Source organism: Molossus molossus, unplaced genomic scaffold (assembly GCF_014108415.1).
Source record: "Molossus molossus isolate mMolMol1 unplaced genomic scaffold, mMolMol1.p scaffold_m16_p_4, whole genome shotgun sequence".
Classification (NCBI taxonomy): Eukaryota; Metazoa; Chordata; class Mammalia; order Chiroptera; family Molossidae; genus Molossus; species Molossus molossus.
Window position 1 is genome coordinate 62,065,660 of NW_023425377.1, and position 22,225 is coordinate 62,087,884.

The 22,225-nt window shown below is 53.1% G+C and overlaps 1 protein-coding gene across 2 annotated transcripts in view; it reads left to right on the forward strand.

The window, feature by feature from the left end:
* PEBP4 (phosphatidylethanolamine binding protein 4) overlaps positions 1 to 22,225 on the forward strand; it is a 212,703-nt gene that overhangs the window by 177,550 nt on the left and 12,928 nt on the right. For both annotated transcript variants that reach the window (XM_036241289.1, XM_036241287.1), the window contains one exon: positions 21,585 to 21,630. In XM_036241289.1, coding sequence (XP_036097182.1) covers positions 21,585 to 21,630 — 46 coding nt within the window. The remainder of the gene's footprint in view (positions 1 to 21,584; positions 21,631 to 22,225) is intronic.

The window sequence follows — 22,225 nt, forward strand, 5'->3', positions numbered from 1 at the left end:
ATCTAAGAGAACATTTAAAAAAAAAAAAAAAGACATAAATTGTCATCATTTTACCACGTTGCATGGCTGGCCACCAGAACTGTGAGGGAGTCTCTGAGGCTCAGGTCCCAACCTGAGAACTCCGATCACCCAATCAGTCTGAGCCTAGTGTAACCGGAAGAGGAAGATGGGGTGAGTAGATGGCTGATGATGAGAGGATGGAGGCCAGTCGGGCAGGAGGCTGAGCCAGCAGCCAGCAAAGAGCCCCGGCCTCATCCAGTGCCTGTGAGGCAGGCTGCTTGGCAAAAGGAGGCTCTCCTTTGTTTTAAGAATGCTTAGTTTATGCTCATTCTATAACCTAGGATTTCAACCCAAAGCTTATTTTAAATACAAATACGGAGATGCCCAGATGGTGTGGCTCAGTGGTTGGGCAACGGCCCATGAACCAAGAGGTCGCTGGTTCGATTCCCTCTCAGGGCACATGCCCAGGTCGTGGGCCAAATCCCCAGTGGGGGGCATGCAGGAGGTAGCCAATCGATGTTCTCTCTCATGGATATTTCTGTCTCTCTCTCCCTCTCCCTTCTTTTCTCTCTGAAATCAATAAAGAAAAAAAATTCTTTAAATAAATAAATACAAATATATATATATAGAGAGAGAGAGAGAGAGAGAGATCACCCGCTCCTCTTCCAAGGCAAGGGTCCTTTCCACCAGCCCCCCAATGATTTGGGCTTCCCTTGCTACTACAGATTTAAGAGAAAGGGAAAATCCATATTTACCAATTCATCTAGATTATTCCACTAGCTCATCATGACAGGGAAGCCCAAGGATCAAAGAGATCTCCCTGAGTATCAGACTCATGTTACCCAAGGCCACTGGGGCTCAGAAGGAAGGCACAGGGCCTCATTCTGAATACCCACGAGAGTTACAAATTGTCTCTGGGGCCCTCAGAGAGCCCCAGGTGGCACAGGGGCATAACAGCCTTCCAAGGCTTCTGAGTGACCCCAGCTTTGCTCTCTTAATCTTGGGATCTTAGTTCAGGGTGGCCACCCTGGCCCACCCCAACCCTATCTAGAAGCAGAGGGGCTTGACTTTGGAACCCCTGCAGCACCGATCCCCTGGGACAGATTTCACAACCCAGTGCTGAGTTTTACTACAAGTTTCAGACAAAGAAGGTGTGTCGGAGCCGAGAGCATGCTTCTGCCCACTGCGTGGGCGTCAAGTTCAATACCTTCTTGTCAACACTTGAATGTGTTGAACATCACTCACAAGGGCATTCTTTAAGAAACCTATTAACTTAATTACCCAGGCTTTTTTTCCTCTCTCTCCCCCTATCCATGCATCTCATATAAAAACTTGGCTTTCTTCCTTTCTGAGGTACTTTTGATGTAACTCCTCTCCCTAGCACAATACCACCTTGTTTATTTCTCTACAGTTAGTCAGGGTGGCTGCAGGTGTAGACGACTCCTTTGCTCAGGTTAGCGCTGAAGGAAGCTGGGAGAGAGCAAAGCGGGACCCTCAGGATGAGGGGTGGGTCAGGTGGCCTTGTCCTTCCTAACTGCCCAGCAGGAATAAATATGCAGAGGATGAGAGAGTGAAGAAACAAACCAAGCTCCCCCAGGGTAAGCCCCTCCTTCTTCCAGGTGAGAGAGGAGTCACCAGACATTCAGATCAATCAACAGTTTATTAAATCAGTTTATTATAAATCAGTTTATTAAAACAGTTTATCAACAGCCATGTGCCCAGAACCATCTACCTGGATTTTGGGAGAAGAGAAACTTTTGCCCCGATGAATTTTTCCAAATTCCATCTCCATTGCACATCTCAGCCCCTGGAAAAAATAAGTTAATTTGTTATAAATAACTTCATACTGGGAATCGGGAAAATGAAATTCTAGGCCCTATAAGACTTACTGAGTATAAGTGGTCCTGTGGTGCCGAGGCCCTGAACGGTTTCATCAGTGAAATGCAGAGGGCGGACCTCACAAGGGATTTCCAAACCCCTTCAGAGCTCATATCCAGGGCTCACCGTGCTTCCACAGCTGTCTGCAGCTACCCACCGGTATGGGAATCTGACTAAAGGAAGGGACAGTGTGGCAATGTTCAGACCAAGACGCAAATGGGGATCATCTTGGAAGGATACAGGCTGCATGGGTGGCCATGCCCTGGCTCGTGACTCCCCTGTCCAGGGAGAGAGAAGACGGGCAGAGGCAGGGGCAGGGGCAGGCATGGCCTCCAGCTCTAGCAGGGTAGGAGGGAATTCCAGGATGGTGGCTGTGCTCCCAGGACTGACATTACATAGAGGGGCCTCTTGCCCACAGATTTAAGCACAAAGAGCTACCCAGAAGCCCCCAGAGGTGTGTGGAGGAGGTACCAGCCAGCTGGACCTCAGGCTGCAGTCGCTGTGGGAACTCGGGCCACAGCCATGATACAGGAGGAATACGCCCGCGGCTTTTCTGCCAAGACCACGCGTAACCAAAGAGCAACTTGCAGAGCTTTCCAACCATCCCCAATCCCTGTGTACTTCTGGGGAAGCGAAAACACTGGAGCAAATTCAGAAAGCCCACAGAGTCCTGCGGGGTACCCCCTCTGTTACCCACCCAACAGTGGGCTTCCCCAAACTTTGAATGGACCAGTGTAGATCTGCAGAACCAAGAGACATTGGTATGGTGAGTCCTCTGTGTGGAATTACAGAGAAGGGACCCAATGGGTTCTCTGGTCCAACTCCCTGCCTCTGGCTGGTCTGCTTCTAGGTCATTCACTTGCAGCAGCCTCTCTGTTCTCCTGGAGCGTAGTGATGGCAGACAAAGTCCTAGTGTGCACTCAGAGCCCCATAGCTTCCAGTCAGGGTTCTCTTGTCCTGGGGAGTTCTTGCTTGTGGGGAACCCCAAGACTACCTGAAGTTGTTTCCACCCGCCTCTCTGACTCAGGGCTGATTAAAGCCTGGTGACCTCTGATTCACACCCACCCCCATTCTTTCCTCACCCCAGAGACCACCTCCCTCTGTGTGCAGTCGAGGGCAGAAGAATGCTGGGGAGGGAGAGAGCTGCTGGAGGCCTGGGATTGGACCCTAAGCAGCTGAAGGTTGAGAAATTAGGGTCACAAGCCCTCAGTGCCCTCTCCCCAATGGCATCTAGCAGGCAGTTTCACTCTGATGCAACTCTCTGCCAGGCGGGTTCTGTGACCTAGGATCCCTGAGGCTTGGGCACCTTCTGGGTCAGAAAAGAAGGCAGTCTCCTCTCTCCACACTGTTGGCCATGTCCCATCACATACATAGAGGGGCCAGCTGGCTGGCCAGTGGGCTCCTCTCCCTTTCCCCAGAGGGCTCCTCTAGGGTCCGTCCGACAGCCATCATATTCAAGGCGCCTAAGAACAGCCCTCTTTTGGGAGAGGATTGGACAGGGGCAAAGCAGCAATGGCTGATTGATCTCCCTTCTACACACAGTGTAGTGTGTGCACACACGTGTGTGTGCACACATATGTTCAAGTTGTCCAAGTTGACTAAGAGGCGAAGCATTGCATAAACCAGGGCCCTGGTCCAGGCAAAGCTCCTCCTCCTCCCTCCACCCAAGCGGGAACAGACATCCCGCCAATGCCAGGGCCCACAGATCTGTGGGGAGCGTGCACATGGCCTGGGTTCCTGCCCCACAGTGTCTACGCACGCACACACTTACACATTCCCTAAAAGAGCCCCTGGGGCCTCTGTGGAAAGGCTTTCCGGATACTTTTATGGCAAAAGAGGAAGTCTGGGGCATCACTGGAACAGCCCAGGGCCAAGGAGCAGGCAAATGCTGCCAACAGTGTAGTCAGGCTGCAACCTTCCCTAATGACAGAGCCTTTAACCCTTTTCCTAGTCCCAGGATGCTCAGTCAGGCATGATAAGCAGGATCCCCTATGGTCTCACTGCTGCCTCTCACAGCCCCCGTCTCGCATGTGCACACACATCTGTACACACACACACTGCTTGCTCAAACTGACTTACCCAGATCTGATCAGAACAGGCTCTGACCCAAAGAAGCACGGAACTTAGAGCTGAAAGGAAACCATAACGGTTGCAAGAAATCATCTTCACTATTTTACAGAAGAGGCTGTTGAGGCTCACAGGTCCAGGGGCCAAGGTCACCTAGCTCCAAGTCCAGAACCAGGCCTCCAGGCCTCTCACAAGTAACAGATCGGGAAGCTGAATATAAAGACATTTGGGGGGGGGGGTGTCAGAGCCCAGACAGAGAAGGGGGCCTCCAGGGAACTCCTGGGAGTCCAGTACTTGGTATCATTTAGAGTTCTGATGCCCAGTTCAGTGGCCACTAGCCACACCTTCCTACTAAAATGGAAATGAATTAACATTTAATAATGCAGTTCCTCAGCAGCACTAGCTACACTGGAGTGCTCAATAGCCACAGGGGGCCAGCAGCTACTGTATGGGATGGCCCAGAGCTAGAGCACGTCCTTCATCACAGGATGTTGTGCGGGACACCACAGATCGGGAGGAGGCAGGCATGGGGATCAGATGGTCTGAAGGAACTGTTTCCTGACAAAGGGCTGGGGTACCCTGTGAAGGAAGGAGAGGAGGAGAGGAGTGAAGGGGAAGAGCCTGGGGGGAGGAGAGAGGGCAGAGGGGGAGGAGGAGGCTCGAATAAGACAGAATGTGGCTCAGTTGGTTGGGCACCGTCCCACTCACCAGGAGGTTGCTGGTTCGATTCCCAGTCTAGGGCACATGCGAAGGGGGGGGGGGGGTGTTTCGGGCTCCATCCCCAGTAGAGGGCATTCGGGAAGCAGGTGATCAATGCACTCTCAAATCGATGTTTCTCTCTCTAAAAATTAATAAGTTATTGTGTTTTTTTAAAGACCGAAGGGTAAGAAAGGGCACGGAAATCCTGTGGCTTTCCCTTGTGGCCGAGATCTGACCAACTAGTTCCTAGTCTTGGGGGCCTAACACTCTCCCCTAACCCCACGCCAGGAGGGCCAGAAAACAGAATTACAGGCCCACAGATACAGCATCAGGTCATTTTCCAGACCTAAAGAGCCCGACCTGTCCCCAGGCTGATCAGTCCTTGTGCCCAGAACTCTTCTACCACACAGCGTGGCCCCACAGCTGAGCACCTGGATTCTCCAAGAGGTGCCCCTTCTCCTTCCAGTGGGAGGGTACAGCTAACGGGCAACCTTTCGGCCCTTTCATAGTTCGCAGCACCAAAATGTTTCTTAGACAAAAGGAAGGAAGGAAGAGAGTAAGGGAGGGAGGGAGGGAGGAGTGGGGAAGGAAGGGAGGGAGGGGAATCTAGTGAAATGAGGCTGCTTCTCCTGCCACAAGTTGGGTGCTTTTTCAGGCCAGGAGACACCACCTTGATTCAGTTCTATAGACAGAATCCATTTTGTCCCTTTCTCCCACGTTCTTCTAAGCAAACATTTAAGAGACAGCATTGAGCTGGGCAAAGCACATCATGTCTGAAACCAGAAAACCTGTGTTTAATTCCAGCTCTGTTACCTAATGACGGGCAAGTCACTGCCCTCCCCCAGCCTCAGTTTCCTACCTTGCAGGGCCGTGGGCATGAGCAAGGGCACTCAGGAAGTGGATCGCTTGGACAAGGCGTGTGTGTCAGACCCTCCCCTCTGCCCCAGGCACTTACTGGGAAGCCTTGTGGGGACAGGGGGCCCTGGAGGAGCTCACAGGCAGAGCAGAGAAGGGCGCAGCTGCCGTTGTAGGTTGAGTGGGGTCCACATAGTAGAGCCAAGCAGAGTGTGGGGAGGACGCAGTGGGAACAGGCAATTGAGGAAGGCGTCAGAGCAGAAGAGAAGTGTGAACCAGACCTGAAAGATAAGGAAAATCTGAAAAGGTTATTTGAGACAGAAATACATGGCCAATCTCAGAAGGAACCTCAACTCTTGCTGGTCCAGCTGACGCGGGCCCTGAGGAGAGCCCCTCGGCCTCAGATGGTAAAACCCCTTACTGCAAGGCCTCAGGCCCTCTCCAGATCGCCTGGCCACCCCATATCCCTCTAGGTCCCACCTCCCCATCAGGTTGCCAAGGCCTCTGCAGAACCCCAGGCTGGCACAGTGTTGGCTCATCAAGCCTGCTCCCCTCTCGGGACCCCCCACGGTGAAGCTGAGTCCTCTAAGTCAGGAGGGCACTATGGGCAGTGGCCTGTCCCTGTTTGAAAAGCTTCATGCCCCCAGGCCTGGGCATGTCCCCCGAGAGACTTAGGAATATCTAGACTGGTCTTTTAGCACAATTTGAGCACATCTCTGAACATCCGAGAAGTTCCAACAAAGGGAAAAGAAATCACCTCTTCTCTTCAGAATGAATTTCCTTAGTACAGCCCCTTTTATTATGAAGTGTAGGCCAAAGAACATTGGACTGTGAGTCAGGAGGCTTAGACCACAGGCCAGAACACCTGGATTCCATTCCCAGATCTGCTGTGGATTGGGACTATAATCTCAAGCAAGTCATGTAACCTCTCCAGGGCTGTGTCCCCTCCTGCAAACCGGGAGTGATCATCTCTGCCCTTTCTGCGTCCTTGTGAAGGAGGATTAAATGACAGTGGTGTAAAAGTACCTGAAAGGCCTCAAGAGTGGAGAGTGCCCGGCACGCGTCTGGAATGGTGGTTGTAACCCTCTAATGCCCATGACACCACCTCGGAGTGACTCACCTTACCTGGTACGTCCCACTCTCCAGACCCAGGACCTCAGCCTGTGTCTCTCTGAGGGTTCCTCTGGAGCTGCGGTGCCCAGCTGGCAGGCTCAGTCGGCCTGGCGCGGAGCTTCTTCTGCCCTGCATTGTAAGGGGGATTGCCTCTTGAGAGGGGGAAGGTGCAAAGTGGTTAGGGGCACAGGAACCTACATTCTTGGGATCCTCTGCCCTCCATGGACCCCAATTATCTACAGATGTCCTGGAGGCAGGGCTGGCCGGCTGCCAGATGGGAACACTGAGGCTACAGGCTGACTCATGAATGAGTTTCTTGCCACTGGCAAACCGTGTCATGGTGGCCCGTGGCTCCTATCCAAGCTCTGACCAGAAGACTACAGTTCCGGAACTCTGGGGAAAGCTAATCAGTGGTCTCTCCATCCTCAGGGGTTTGGGGATGCTGATTCTGCCCATTCCCCCTCCCTGGGATGCTATCAGTCCCCAAGACCCCCTACAACCACCCAGGGGCTTGTCCATGGCCAGTGGATTGTTTATTTCCAGGAACTATACACTTTCATCCCAAGTGATGTTATGTTCCCCTCACCAATTTTTATGATCAAATTGGGGTAGGTGGGACATGGGGGCGCAAAGAACAATCTGAGTCTCTCATTGAGCTAATCCTGAGAACACAGGGGCAAGTATATCTTTAAAAAATCCTCCCTGCATAGCAGGTCACCCTGGCCTGCAGCCACAACACCCCGGGCTGTGATCTCACCAAGCTCCAGGAAGCCAAACAGGGTCAGGCTTGGCTAGTCCAGAGCGGGAGACCTCCCAAGCAAAACACAGGTGTTGCTGGTGATTCAGCAGGCCAGTCCCTCCCTCTCTGAGTCTAGGGCTTCTCAGGTGTTTGAGTTGAGGCTGGGCTGATTCTGAGATCCTATCAGAGCCTGGGCAGAGGAAGGGGGCGGTGCCTCCGGTGCTGCTAACTGCTCTTTCTCTGCCGCCACCACCATGTGTTACAAATGTCGACACTGTTCTAAACAATCAGGGTGTGCTTCCTCCCTCCCCATCCCCTGCCCACTTCCTAAGGCTGCTCATCCATGGACCTAAATTCCTTAGGCTGGTTCAAACAGGTAAGAGATGGAGGAGGGAAAAGGCAGCCTCTGAGAGGCCTCAGGCTCAGGAGCCAACTGGCCCCTACCTACCCCAAACAGCTGGGGTGTGTGGCTGCCACCAGACTCCTGGCCTCAGCCCCCAGGATGGTCCCTTCTGGTTTGGGAGCAGGTGAGGTTGAAAGGGGTCCATTAAATGAGGGCAGTCATTAGTCTGTTTTACGAGTACACAGATATTCATTACACCCCAACCCCATCATTAGAGACTACAGGGAGAGCTCAGGCCCCTTCTTTATTGCAGTAGAAACTGAGGTGTTTCTCCCCCAAAAGGAGTTCTGTTTCTCTTCCTGTCAGGTGTGTGGGGGGTCGCCAGGAGAAGGTCAGTAGCCTCTAGGCCTAACTCTCACCCCCTTTCCTGCTCCTCCACCCCAATCCTTCCTTCCCCAGAAGCCAGGCCGCCCAAGGGGAGAGTCAGGCAGCTCAAGGAGGAGGCAATAAGGGCCTGGGCTTCTTGAGGATGAGGAGGCCCTGAAAGAGCCCAGGCCTGGTAGCTGGAGTCTGGAACAGGGGCCTTTACGCCCCAGCACACAGCTCTCCCTCCCCTCCCATCGAGCACCACCCCTCACAGTGGAGAGCCTGTTCATGCCCCCTCCACAACGTCCTCCCTGCACCCAGCCTAGGCCCTCTGAAGACTTCTCCTTAGAGCTCATCACACCTGTAATTACCTCTTCACTCTCGTGTCCCCACCAGACTGTAAGCTACCCACACACGGCACAGTACTTGGCACTTAGCAGGAGCTCAATAAAAGTGGGTTGTGTTGACAGTCACCAGGAGCCAGGGCAGGTGAGCTGGGATAAAAGAGGGGTGCTGTCCTCGCCCAGTTGTTCTCTCTCTGCCTATTCCCAGTGTGAAAGGCCGGATGGTCTGGCTGCTTTCTCAAGGCCACAGTCTGCAGGTAACTGGGAAGCAAACCATTTGCTATTGTCTACACAGTGCCCCGCTTACTCCTAAATTCCACCCTTTCACACAAATCTCATCGAGCAGCTAGTTGGGTCTCTTCTTGCATTCGGCACCCTCCCTCTGTAGGGGAACACCCAGTGACAGAGTCGAGCCAGTAGGGGCAAGCTCACCCCTCTGGGGCCAGCCCCTCACACATGACAGGGCCACAGGCTCAGGAGGCAGAGGAGGGGCAGGGGCTGGCCCTCGTCCCCATTAGGGCTGGAAACCTCAGAGGTAATAGGTTGGAGCTCACTCCGCGGTGCAGGCCACAGAAGCTGAATGAAGCGTAGGCAGACCCCAGCGGAGGAGCAGGACCCCGAGCTGGCAGATTAATCGGCTGTCATTCACATTCATTACAGGCCCTGGGCTTGTGTGCTGCAGCCCAGGACACCAGGGCAAGTCACTGCTCACAACAGAAAGTTCTGAGGAGAAGTTTGTGTCACTTCCCTGAGCCTAGCCTAGGGGTGGGCCAAGGAGCCTAGAATCCCAGACTCCTAGGGTGGAAGGCCTCTGAGGGCCAGCCACATGGGCGAGGACTAAAGGAGGTGGACTGAGCCCAGACCCAGAAGCCTGGAGAGTCAGCAGTTGTGGAGACCAAGGCCATGGACCCTTGACCCCTTTGGTCTTCTTCCCTGCTGCCACCGTCCCCTTTCCTCCCATCCCCTTGTGGCCCTGGGCACTGTCACCTGGAACTGCTGGGCCATCCTCAAGGTTGTGCAAGGACTTGTTTCAACACACTGTGAGATGAGGATTCCTGTGGGGCTGGGAGCCAAGCACTGCCACTGTCCTCAGCCCAGCTCCCCACCTGCCAGGAGCGAGGCAGGTGCCGGCTCCAGGACAGCCAGCGACCTCGCACACGAACCTTCCCATTGGCCTGTGGGTCTCAGCTGAGTGGCCCCTAACAGATGACCACCTCCTAAAGGGGCAGTGCAGTGACCCAGGTTCAGCAGAGGGTCTGTTGGAGAGGGCCGTGGGTATCCCATCCTCTCCCTGGGTCATGTCAGTCCCCAAGCATTCCAGAGATGGAAGAGACCAACTGTGAGGTCAGGGTGGAGTTTATTGAGCCTGATCCTGGTTGTTTTTTCATTGTAATTGCCAACCTCCTCAGATTGGCATTTGCCTGCCGGGCACTATAAAAGGTGACGCAACAGAATGAGAGCACGCCCTGGTTCCAGCTGACGTCTGTGTGGCCCTGGACCCCAGCAGGCTGCCGGTGGGCCACATTCACTCTTCTGGCCCAGACCAATGAGCTTGGCTTGACACAGGCAGGCAGGGGCACGAAGACCCACCGCACAGGCCCGAGCATGGCCGAGGACTGTGAGCACAAACTGGCAGCTTGTCGGGATGGTGGCTTTGCTGGAGCATCTCTGAGGATAGAAAAGTGAGGGTGTCACTGGGCTGCCGGCTCCTGCTGGGATGGAGGCCCTGAAGCAGACCCTTACCCACAGCCTAGGCCACCTCACACACCCTTCTCTGGTCTGCAGGCTACAAGGAAGAGCCAAGCTCTCTTGCCTCCTCCTTTTCCAAGGTTCCTGAGTCCTGGGGAATGAGCATTTCTCTCCTCAAATAAGGTTGGAAGTGCAGAGTATGATCAGAGGAAGGGGGCACCAGTGGGTGTGTCACCTCAAAATTCTTGATCTTCAGTCTTTCTTCCAGAAAGTCTCTCTCTCTCTCTGTCTCTCTGTTGCTCTCTCTCTCTCCCTCTCTCCTTCTTTCTGTCTCCCTGCAGCACCTACCAACTGTGCGCCCAGCTGTGGCCATACAGGGCCCGCAGCGGGAGTGGTTCTTACCCAACTCCAGAAACACAGAGGCTTGGACAGGGAGGAATACCAAGAGTCACTGCTCTGGGGGTGCTTTTCGCAGCTCCAAGAAGGGATGCAGGGAAAAGGATGTACACACCAGCCCTGATGTCTCTCCCAGGCCTGGCCGAGCCCAGCCCCTCCAGTCTGCCCCCTACTCTGACCTGGAGCCTGAACAGTGCAAATAATCTGAGCTGGGAGCTGGAGTCACCTCAGAACCTACAGGTCCACCAGGTCCGCCTGGGAAGGGTGATGCCAAGGGCATTTCAGAACCTGGAAGAGACCTGGAAGGGGGACTTGGCCAGAGACAAGAGCTTAAATGGTCCCACCACTGTGCCATCACAGGTCTAATGAGGAGCCACCAGCCCAATCCAGAGACCCTGGGGGCCAGAGGGCAGAACTGTGGGACAGTGCTTCTCAGAGTTGAAGGTGCATAGGAATGACCGCAGGTTTTGGTTAGAAGGAAGAATCTGGCCCTGGCTGGAGTGGCTTAGTGGTTAGAATGTTGGCCCACAGACCGAAGGGTCTCAGGTTCAATTCCCCGTCAAGGCCTTTTCGCATGTTCCATCCCTGGCTGGGCTGGGCCCTGGTCAGGGCATGTGCAGGAAGCAACCAATTGATAACCAATTGATCCCCCCCCCCCCTTCCTCCCTTCCATTATCTCTTAAAAAAATAAAAATCAATGGAAAAAATATCCTTGGGTGAGGATACAAACAAACAACCAAGAAAGGAAGCATCTGATTTACTAGCCCTAGATTCTGCATTCCCAAAGCTCCGGCTGCTGCTGCTCTGAGTGGCAAGGGGCTAGGAGACAAGGGCTGAGACAGGGCCAGGGTCACTCTCAGTTCCTCTGAAGAGTAAGATGTGCTTGGAATGAGATTTTTTTACTGTTTTTCTTGTTGTCACACTTTCTAAGGAGCACTGGGCTTCACAGAGCCTCCAAATCTTGCTAGCATCTTTTCTACTCAAATTTCTTGACTTCCAACCTTTCTTCCAGAAAGTCTCTCTCTTTCTCCTTCCTTCCTTCTTCCTTCTTCCTTCCTTCCTTCCTTCCTTCCTTCCTTCCTTCCTTCCTTCTTCCTTTTTTCCTTCCTTCCTTCCTTCCTTCCTTCCTTCCTTCCTTCTTCCTTTTTTCCTTCCTTCCTTCCTTCCTTCTTTCCTTCTTCCTTCTTTCCTTCTTCCTTTTTTTCCTTCCTTCCTTCCTTCCTTCCTTCCTTCCTTCCTTCCTTCCTTCCTCCTTTTCACAAGGCAGCCCCAGGCCTGGGCTTGGCTGGCCGTAGAGAGCAGGGTGGGAGGGTGGGAGCCTGAAGGGCATCTCTTGGGCAAAAGGAGAGGAGATAGACAGGTTAGTAGGGCAGAGCCAGAGGAGACTGCAGAGCCAGGCACCTGAGAGGCAGTTGACAAAGATGTCCCTGTTCCATAGAACTGGGAGCGCCCTCATGCAAGCACCCAGGAGCAGTGTAGACAGCAGTGGCCCCTGACCATTCACAAGCCCTGGGGTACAACTTCCCAGGCCAGAGGGGCACTAAGGTACTGTGGGCCCCCTGTGTCCAGCTGAAGTTGGGAAGCCAAGGTCTGGTCAGGTCGCCTCCTCTCAGCCTGTGGGTCCTCCCCAGTTGCTCCTGGAGTTGCGGCCACCCAGCCAGAAAGACTGCATGCTGGAGATGAGATGGAGGTGGTAAGAGCCAGGCCTGAGGAGCCCCGCAGCTCTCTCCTCCCCAGTTGGGTCATACTTTCCCAAGCCCTGTTTGTTAGAGGGATTAGCTGCACCCATTTCCTAATTGTTCTGCTGTTCCAAGGATTGGGGAGCAGGTCAACCTGCAGCCTCCTGCTATGGCATGGGGAGGAGCTCAGGGTTGGGGAGGAGTGCAGGGTCAGCTCCTGGGGTGACCACCACTCCCAGCTCCCACTGAGGCTCCCCCTTCCTCCTACATCCCTGCTGTTGGCGCTCAGACTCTAGAAGGCAACAGCCCAGCTCACTCCTTACAGACCTCAGTCCTAATCAGTCATCTCTGTCCTAGTCTCCTACCAGGGGCCTGGAGGTTCCTTCCCACACCCGCTCTTCCCAATCCCACGGTCTTTAGCACACTGACGTGTGTATAAGTGTGTGAGTGTGGGGGCTGTGTGTGAGCATGTTTGTGAACATGTGTGAGTGTACATGTGTGTTGTACGTGTGTCTGTGAACATGAGTGTGAACACATGTGAGTATTGCGTGAGTGTGTGTGTGTGAGGGGGAGTGAGTGTGACTCACCGCTCTCCCCTTCTCTGGCTCTCACCCCTGGCCCCTACCTCTCAGACCCAGTGGCCAGTAAGCTGCATCCTTGGTCTCCTCTCCTTCCTCTCCCTTCAAGGAGCCCAGGCCTCCAGCTCCAGCTGCTCCCATCTCATCCCCTGCCACTCCCGACCCCTCCCCCCAGTTTTGGAAAACTCTTGCCACTGTATTGCTTCCCTTGCTCCCATTCCTAAGCAGTTTCTGGCCAAGTTTCCACCTGGAGCCAGCAGCTTCCTACGTCCTCCCTCGTCCAGGACCCTCTGTCTGGCCCTCATGGCTAGATGGAGACCCTCCCCTTCCCAAGGCTCTCTCTCCTGACCCTCCTCTAGGCCGCCTGCATCCATCACTCTCTGTCTGTGAAGGGGAAGAGAAAGGAGCAAGGAGCCAGAGAAGGAAGGAGACCAGGCTCAGATGGTGTCATTAAGAGATATTAATGCCCTTCATCAAGACATATTAATAAACATTATATGCCATGCACTCCGCGCACACCGGGTGAGTGCAGACCCAGCAGGATGGGCCCCACATCCACAGCTGAGTAACCTCTGAGCCCACAGCACAGCCATTAGCCTCGTGAGGTTAACCCTGCCAGGAAACTCCTTAGGCCCATCACAGCAAAAGAAAGCTCACAGGATGAGCTCTGGCTGCTGTGCCCCCTCCTTTCTCTGCTGAGCCCAGGGAACGGGGGCCATAATGACCGTGCACTTGAACGGCACTGCGGGACTTTAGACTATTCCATTTCCTAATTTCATCTTCACAACAACTTTGAGGAAACCAGGGCAGGCGTCATTATCATTGCCACTTTATAGGCACAGAAACGGAGGCACTGAGAAATTAAGTGTCTTGCTCAAAGTCAGGTAGCAAATTGGTAATGACATTGACTGGAACCCAGGCTGCCCTTTACCACGGCTGCATTAACAGCTCAGTCCCTAATCGAGTGGGGCTGCTTCAGCTGGAGTTCCCCAGTTCTTGCAGCTGCCAGAAATCAGATTGTGATGCACAACTACGTCAGAGGGCCGTAGGCCTCCGTCCTCCCAGTGCAGGGCTCCTGGGGGGCACTGGCTTAGCATAAAATATCCTGGAAGGCAGGGACTGGAATGAGCTAACTTGTGTAGAGATGCTGAATGCAGAATGCCTGCCGCTGGAGGTGATTCCTCTTTCTTCCGGTACTGACCACTGCTACATAAATGTTAGACCACAGGCTCTGAAGGAGACTGGAGCAGGGGAGGCTGGAGTGGCCGATCCCTCATCTGTTCCTCTGCGCTGCAGCCTGGTGCTGTAGCAGGGTGCACGTCAGCATTCACTGTCACAACCACAGCGGTGTTTAACATTACATAAGGTTTTCTCCTTGTGTGTTTAAGAAGACAAGAACCAGTGTTTTAATAAGATCATTATCCAAAATAGTTAAGATAAAAGGAGTTGGGGAGCTAAAAATATAAGATTCAAGAGATCAGGGAAGTATGCTTAGGAAGAATACCCAATTCCCCACAGGATTCCAGATAAATGAGGCATTCCAGCAAACTGTTGTTGATACTAAATGCTTCGGCTTTTGTTCCTTGTATCTGGAAATGGCAGTCTGTAGTCTAAACTGACATTGATGCATAATAATTATACTTAGCTATCAACTCATGATACTTGCTCTCAACCCATCTTAATATTTCTTGTCTATTTCTAAATAGAACAAGTTTAATAAGACCATGAATTGTGTCCTTTATTCCTTTTTTCCTTCCCACCTTCCTCCTAACTCTACCTTAGAGCCATAATCAGAGAATGGGTAACTTGTAACAGGCAAGGGACAAAGAGGCGTGGGTCCGCCATCTCCTGAGCTTCAAACTAGCCTCTGAGTTTCAGACACTGAAAATAACTTGGGCAAGTTCCCCCACATAGGAGGTCAGATGGGAGTCCAGCCAACACAGGCTCCAGAAGGGACCAGGGGCTCGAAGCTGGCACCTGTGCGACAAGAAGCTTTGAGACTCAAATGCAAAGAAGAGAGACATGTGTCCTCACGGCAGTTACCTCTATGTGGAATGGTCCAAGGGAGTCTTTTTTCTGCTAGTTTGGGTTTTTTTCCCATGTTAAAAAATTTTGTTACAATGAACACATAGTACTTTAATGACCTGGAAAAAAATTACAGTTTGTAAAAAGGAGGCTTTGGGGTTCAGGGATCACAGACTCACCTGCTCTGGGTGAGGCTATGGTGATGAGGTTCAGCTCTGTCCAGCTCTGACCTGCCACAGAGGCAGTGTCCCAAAACCTGGCCCCGCCCAGATCATTTCTTGACCAGAGAGGCAGCTCCGCCAGCCCCTTCTGATGACTCTTTTGGGACAAGGTTGCTAAGCATTTGGAAAGCAAAAAATGTCTTGCCCAGGGTCTAGAGATCCAAAGTTTAGGTGGCTGATAGCTTTAATTCTCAGAAATCAGAAGTACTGCCTGCCGTTCAAGCCCAACCCCAGCTCACATTTCCAGCCTTATCTTGAGTTTCTTCCAGACCCCACTAACTGTTTCGTGCTTTGCTTATATATATATTATATATTGCTTATACAGTTTCCTCAACTCATGCTGCCCTTCCCCTCCCCTATCTTGTCTACTGGAAAACTGAAAAACTCCTATACATCCTTCAAGGCCCAGATAGAGTATATAGCCTCCTTTCAACAGCTTTCCCTGATTACTGCCCCAAGGAGTTACAACTTCCTTCATCTATGCTCCTCCAACACTTTCTATAGACTTCAATTATCTAGGCCTAGGAGAGTTATTTCTTTGTTGATTTACCTGTCCCACTAGACCATGAGATCCTCAATACCATAAAATGTGTCTCATTCACATTTCTATCTCCAACACAGGGCCTCTCATTCATTGATTCATTTATCAACCCATCTCCCCAGCCATTATTCCCTGGGGCCAAGCCTCTGCTAGATACTATCACATGCACACAGGTGCAAGACAGCATGACTTACTGGGGAACCACATGTACTTCCACATGGCCTGAAAGAAAGGGCCTGGACAGCCTGTACTTTTTAAGCCACAGACAACCCTGGACTTAGGAAATCATGCCTCTTAACCCAGTGTCATGGAGTATGGTGAAGCCCCTCCCATCTGGGTAAATCCTTACCCCAGGAAGCAGATCATTCCCCGTCAGCCACACCACACCCCACCCCAGTTTGGCATCCGGAGACCTAGGGAAGTAACTGACTCCAGATCTGAAGCCAAACTAGGAATCAAAACGCACAAGTCCTATCGCCAATTGGTGTCCTGATACCAGAACCTACTGGCCACGGCTGGCATATTCTAAGAACGATAGTCACATGCAGCCCACTGCCCATGATGGTGCCAGGAAGAGACCTATTGGGTCTTTGATAAACACTTCTTGAGGGAAACTGGTGCACAAAATAATTAGCTATCCTACATCCTGGAGTCTAGAAGTTCCCAGGAGGGCTCAGGTCTGTGCCTCCTTCTCACACTTCCCACAAACTCCATTCTACCTGCTGTGGTGGCTGGCCCTCCTTTCCCTGGCCCTGGGGCAAAAAAAAAAAAAGCAGGCCATAAGATTAATTGATCACAGCCTTTCCCTCGGAGCAGGCACCAGTCTGAGGCTGGTCCTCTCGGGTTGGTGCGAGGCCCTGGGGCTCTCTGAGCCTGGGAGCTGACAGTGCTTTCCACTCACTTAGCCCTTGTTAATTGCAGAACACACAGACTGCTGGGTAGCACTTTTCCAACCCTGCGCCTTTTCCTGGCTCCTTTGCCACTCGGCAGCTTGCAGGCAGCTGTGCAAAGAGCTCTCTCGTTCAGCGCCTGTGTCGCAGCGCCTGGAACTGTTTCTATTTCCCTGTCTTTTCTTCCCCACCACCACCGCCAAGTGCTCTGTTTAGCTCGTTTCTCCCTCCACTCTCCCTTACCTCTGACATCTTCCTATGCCTCACCTTTCACGTTCAGGTTTCCTCTGATACGCACCCCCCAGATCAAAAAATGGAACTGCCCACTCTGGGGTTTGCGACGGGACAGAAGTGATTGAATCCTCCTGTCCAGATGGGAAGAAGAGGTGGGTAAAGAGATTAAATCATCTCCCTCGAACTCAAGGAAATGTGCAGCTGACCCTCCACTTCAGGGGTCAGCCAGCCCAAGTACCTGGGGCATTCACAGACACACAGGTGGGCGGCTGGCTGCCCGCAGGTAATTGAAGCGAAATGAGGAAAGTGGGCCGACCTTCCTGCGGGGCCCAGTGTGGGCCAGGCCCCTTCCCCACCCACCAGACCTCACACATCTGGCCGCCACATCTCAAAGAGCCCTTACCTAAAGCAGTCCTCAGGCCTAGGGAGGTGAGGGGTGTCAGTGGACACTCAGTTCTCAGAAAATGTAGCGGTCTGGCTATCCCCATGGGGACAAGAAACAAAGAATAGAGCTAAATTCTATCTATTTGGCTCATCTGTTCGTAGTTCTCCAAGGGCTTAATATATCAGGAACCAATTCTGAAGCCTGGGCCAGGAAGACAGAAGGATCCAGGTGTAGACGAAGCAGTTTGGGCCTGTCTGAAGAGGTTGGGGCTGAGGGTCAGAAGCAGACTTCCCGTTCTGGCACTGAGTCTAGCCACCTGTGGCATCTCGGACAAAGGCTTCACTCACCTCTCTGTTCGTCCCATAAATATCTATTGGACCCTTTCTGTCTCAGCTTGGGTTCCCCCAGAAGCAGATCCGGACACCAGGATTCTAGTGCAAATAGTTTATTTTCAAGGGGACACAAGTGAGCACCAGTAAGAGTGGGTAAGAGAGGAAAAGGAAGACACCCCATCAAGGTTCATGAACAAACAAGTCCCACTCTGGGTGCCTGGAGCCAGTGTGAAATAGACTGCTCAGTCATTCGCTCCAAAAGGCGAGGAGCTGAAGTATTTATTCATGCACCGGTTCCCATAGGCCATTGGTTCAGAGCTGTTGCCAGGGGCTGTTAATACCACAGCATGTCTGCCCTGCTCCACAGGTGGTGGAGAGGGCTCTGGAGGCCAAGAGAAGCAGGTTGGAAGTGGAGCCAGTAAGCACTGACGTGGCAAGTGTCAGGGGTTGGGCCCGGCACCGACAATGCCTCCTACCCCAACTATGTGCAAAGCATCTTCCAGGCAGGATGCAGTCCCTGCTTTTGAGAAGCTTCTCTGGGTTTCTTTCAGTCAAATGGGGAGACGGACCCCTGCTCTTCCCAGGGAAGGACTGCTGTGAGATCCCTCAGCTGGACAGTGCCCTGGGGAATACACACTAAAAGCTCGTTACCAACTAAGGTAATAGTGTCAGGGCAGGTGCGCAGCTTCCAGCACTGTGCTCTTTACTTGACCTGAGACAAGTCAGTCAGAACAAGTCTGGTAAGACCGTCTATATCACCTTGGTCCGAAATGGAGTTGCTAGGACTGTCGGTTGAGCCCCAACTTTTCCTAAGCATCTCAAATGCCAGTTCCAAACTAGCTTGATAGAGAGGCAGTGGGTTCTGAGGTAAGAGAGCGCTGGAGAGGAAATCTCATGACAAGAAAAACAGTTGCCTTCTTTCGGTCCTCCGGCCCCTGACATTTAGGAGGGCCCAGGACAACTCCCAAGCCCAAACTCCAAGAGTGCGCCTGTCCTGGGCCTCTCGGTGTTCTTGAGGATCAGAAAGCTGGCTATTTCTACACTGTTTGTAATTTCTGTAATTTCCTTTTTTTAACCTTAGCATTTAGACAAGTTCCTTTTGAAAATGTCAACCTGTTTTAGCTATAGTAAGGGAAAGGAGGATTTGTCTGTGCCCTGGGCCCACCATAAGGGGGAGCGGCACACCTGGGGGCCAGGGATGGGGCCAGGTGAGGCAGCATGGCTCGAGCAAGCTCTCAGCGGTCCCTCCCCTCCTGCAGGCTCCCATTCCAAGCTCCTCTCTGCTCAGACTTAACAAGTTTGGGGGCTGTGCCTCAAATGTCAGTCTCATCCTCTGCCCTCAGGTCACTTCCCTCAGTCTAGTCTCCCTGAGAAGTGCTCAGAATAATAAGATTTCTCCCTCTGCCCTCTGGAAACATCCCTGAATTTCATCCATCCCCGGAGATGTCCAGCTTTCTAAGGTGATCTCAGGCTAAATGTGATCCTGCAGTGCAGGAAGATGCTTTAGGAGACCTCCTGTTTCGTGGGGGAGGGGAGGGAGGGCAACCATTTCCACCACAGTCGCAGCTGTGAATTTTAATAATGTTTTTTTTAAGCCTCCTAGAGAAGTGATGGGATTGTCATGATATCATAAAAAAAGCACACACAAAAGGATGCGAGCTAAAAAAACAACAATAACAAAAGTACAGGACAACACTGCAGGTCAACAGGCATGAGACCCTGAACTAGCGGGCCTCCAAGGTCAAAGGTCTAAGGCCCCTTCCTCCTAGAACACTCTGGGATTCTCCCACTTGCTCCTGTAGCTCTGGATGAATAGTTTGACCTCTTTGGGGGCTCAACTTTCTCACCCTTTGAATTTGGTTCCCTAAGGCTCCTCATATGGTAGATATTTTAGGCCCTCCCAGGACAGACCAATGAGGGAAGGGAACTTAGCTGATGTTCAACCCCACTAAATCAAACACCAGCCATGCTGACCACACACTCTGTCCTTCCTCAGTCTTTCCTCCCTGCTCCTCCTTCCAGCAGGGACCAGCGCCTGTCCATATGACAAGCTCCAGAGAGACCTGAAACCTCCGAAGGTCGCTGAAGCTCTCTGCTCAGGGCCCCGGCAGCTGCCTCAGCCAAGCTCAGGGGCAGCAGGCACCCTGAAGGCAGCAGGGAGGGCCGCTGGCTTTACACAATGAGTCCCAGGGTTTGCATGTGTCTTTGCCAAGCTGGCCCCAGCTGATGAGAAAAGACTCCCCAGAGGGAAAGGGAGGGGAGGAGAACCTTCCCACCCTGATCAAGGCTGCAGATCAAACTTTCCACGCTGCTCTACACAAACTCCCTGACCTTATGGGCCCAGCCCCCACCCCTGCCCCTCCCCAACCACACAGAGAAGAGAGGCCTGTTTATTACTCTGGGTGGGACCCAGGCCTGTGGGGAATTGAAAAGAAACAGCTAGCTTAGGTTGCTATTGTTTTGTTTAAACAAACCGCTGGCTGGACTGACTTGGAAAGGAATGAGGGGGAGGCTGGGAGCTCAGAGCTGCGCTGGGCTGGGCTGGGCCGGGCCAGGCTTCCCTGGGATCAGCCGCCTTCTCTCAATCTTGCTAGGGAGGCCAGAGAGCTATTCTGGGAGAAGTGGCTGCTAGACCTCAGGCCTCTAGAGATGGGTATCAAGGAGTCTCCATTCCCCAACCACTTTCTTCCATCCTGGTGCCCCCAGCATCTCCCCTGGCCACACCCGGGGCTAATGCCAGCCCTGGATAAGGCAAGACCCAGTGTGGGGGTGTCCGGGACGGAGCTGAGAGAGGCCAGGACAGAGCCAGAGTAAGCTCTGCTGTGTCCGAGGGGCCCGGCTGGAAGGCTGCCTGGCTGCTCCTAAGCAGACAGGTCTGGGGTGAGGGAGGTGGAAGAATGTCCACAGATCTCCCTGCGTGGGGTGAAGAAAGCAAAGTGGGAAGGGGCCAAAGATGGAGGGGGTCCATCCTTCTATGTCTCCTGCCCTTTCTCTCAACCAAAGGTAACGCAGACCAAAGGAGGCCCAAAATGAGAACAGTCGGTGGGCAAGCTGCAGCCTAAAGGAGAGGAGATGGGGTTTTCTAGAAAGGGGTGGGGGGGGCTTTAGTTTTATAAAAAGTAAACCGCACTAGAGGTTGGGTCACCAAGCTGACCCTGTGATTCTCCACAGAGAACCGAGGTGAAATCTGATGCTCCTCTCAACACTCCCTATCACTCCTCCCCATCACCCCCACCACCCTAAGCACCCCCATGTTCCAACACCACCCTAGCACCCCCATCTCCCACCACTTCCACCACCCGGAGAACCTCTGTGGAGGGCGGAGCAGGGGCTGTACCAGGAAGGGCCTGATGGAAAGGTGTCCAGGGCACAGTTAGGTGTTGGCAGAATCAATGAAGAGCCACACTAATCACCATCATTAAGGCTATAAAACCCCACACCTAGGGGCCGCAGGGCTCCCTGGCATGGCCCAGGGCCCTGGGCTGTGGCATGGGCCCAGGAGCCCAGCTCCAGTCCCTTTCATCTGAGCATCTCCCAGTCCTGCACAGACATTAATTAGCACCCGCCCCCGGGATCCCCTCATTATCCCACAGACATAGGGGAAAAGGGAGGGGAAGGAAAGAAAGGAGGGAAACTGAGGCTGTCCCAGCAGCCAAAGAACCTCCTGGAGAGTATGGGCCTTGAGCTCAGTGGAGGCTAGGGAAAAAACTGCCTCAAAATCAGGCCTTCCCCTCCCCTTCCTGCCCTTCTGGTTGTTCAGGCAATCATTGGCCTAATGTTTGAAGGCCCAAAGACTGCCCAAAGGATGGTCTGGCTTAGCAAGCCGCTGAGGACTGTCAGCCCTGTCTCCGATCTGCCAGACCCCACAGCCTGAGAGTGCCCAGTGCCTCCTGTGCCCTGTGCCTAGTCTGGGGGTGCAGATGGCAAGAGTAGGGCAGCCCATCAGGAAGTGTCCTCTCAGACCTCTCCAGAGGTCAGGGGTCCACCCCTCACTGCCAGGCCATCCTCAGGAATGTCTGCCTGTCCTCTCTTCCCAGATCGCCTGAGGCACTATTCTAAGCCCCACAGCCCATTCGAGCAACAGCTCCCAGAAGCAGCCATGCATCTTTCTCCTTCATCACACTCCCCCAAGACAGAAAGCTCAGCAGAGCCCATGTGGACTGAGGGTGACCCAGGAGTAACCCACACCCATGCCTGCCTCTTGTTTCAGGGCATCGACATGAAGAAAGGGAAGGTACGGGGCCAGGAGTTATCGGGTGAGTAAGACCCTACGACGCCCCTTTCCCCAGCTAGGGCCACCGTGATGATCACCGGATAACAATACAACTTTACGTTGATACTTCATAGTTACAAAGAAAGCGCTGATCCAAGAGCTCATGTGTATGCTCTGATTTAATCTTCACAATTTCCTTTTCAAGTCACTTCTCAGAGCCTCAGTTTCCCCACCCTACCAAATGGACAGAGTTACAGAAATGTCACATGGGAAGCACTGGGCCAGGGCCTGGTCCCAACAAGTAGCCCAAACTGTGTGTCCCCTCTCTTCCTCCTCGTGCCTCTCAGCTCTACTTTCAGAGGGGAGTTCTTCAGGAAAGCTTCCTCGTGAGGGGGATTCAGTCTCCATCTCCCCTGAGGATAACTCCCAGCTGCACAGAACCAGTGAGTTACAGCTCCAGCCTTCTCCGCAGGGCATTGTGGCCACCAGCCTATGGCAGCATGGGGTACCCCCACCCTCAAGTGCACTCAGCCACCCTCACACCTACCTACCTTGCCAAAACTGGCCCAGCCCTCCACACACCACGTGTGCACAAACACGGCGACACCTATGCTCAGAAATCTCTCTCAGCTCTGGCC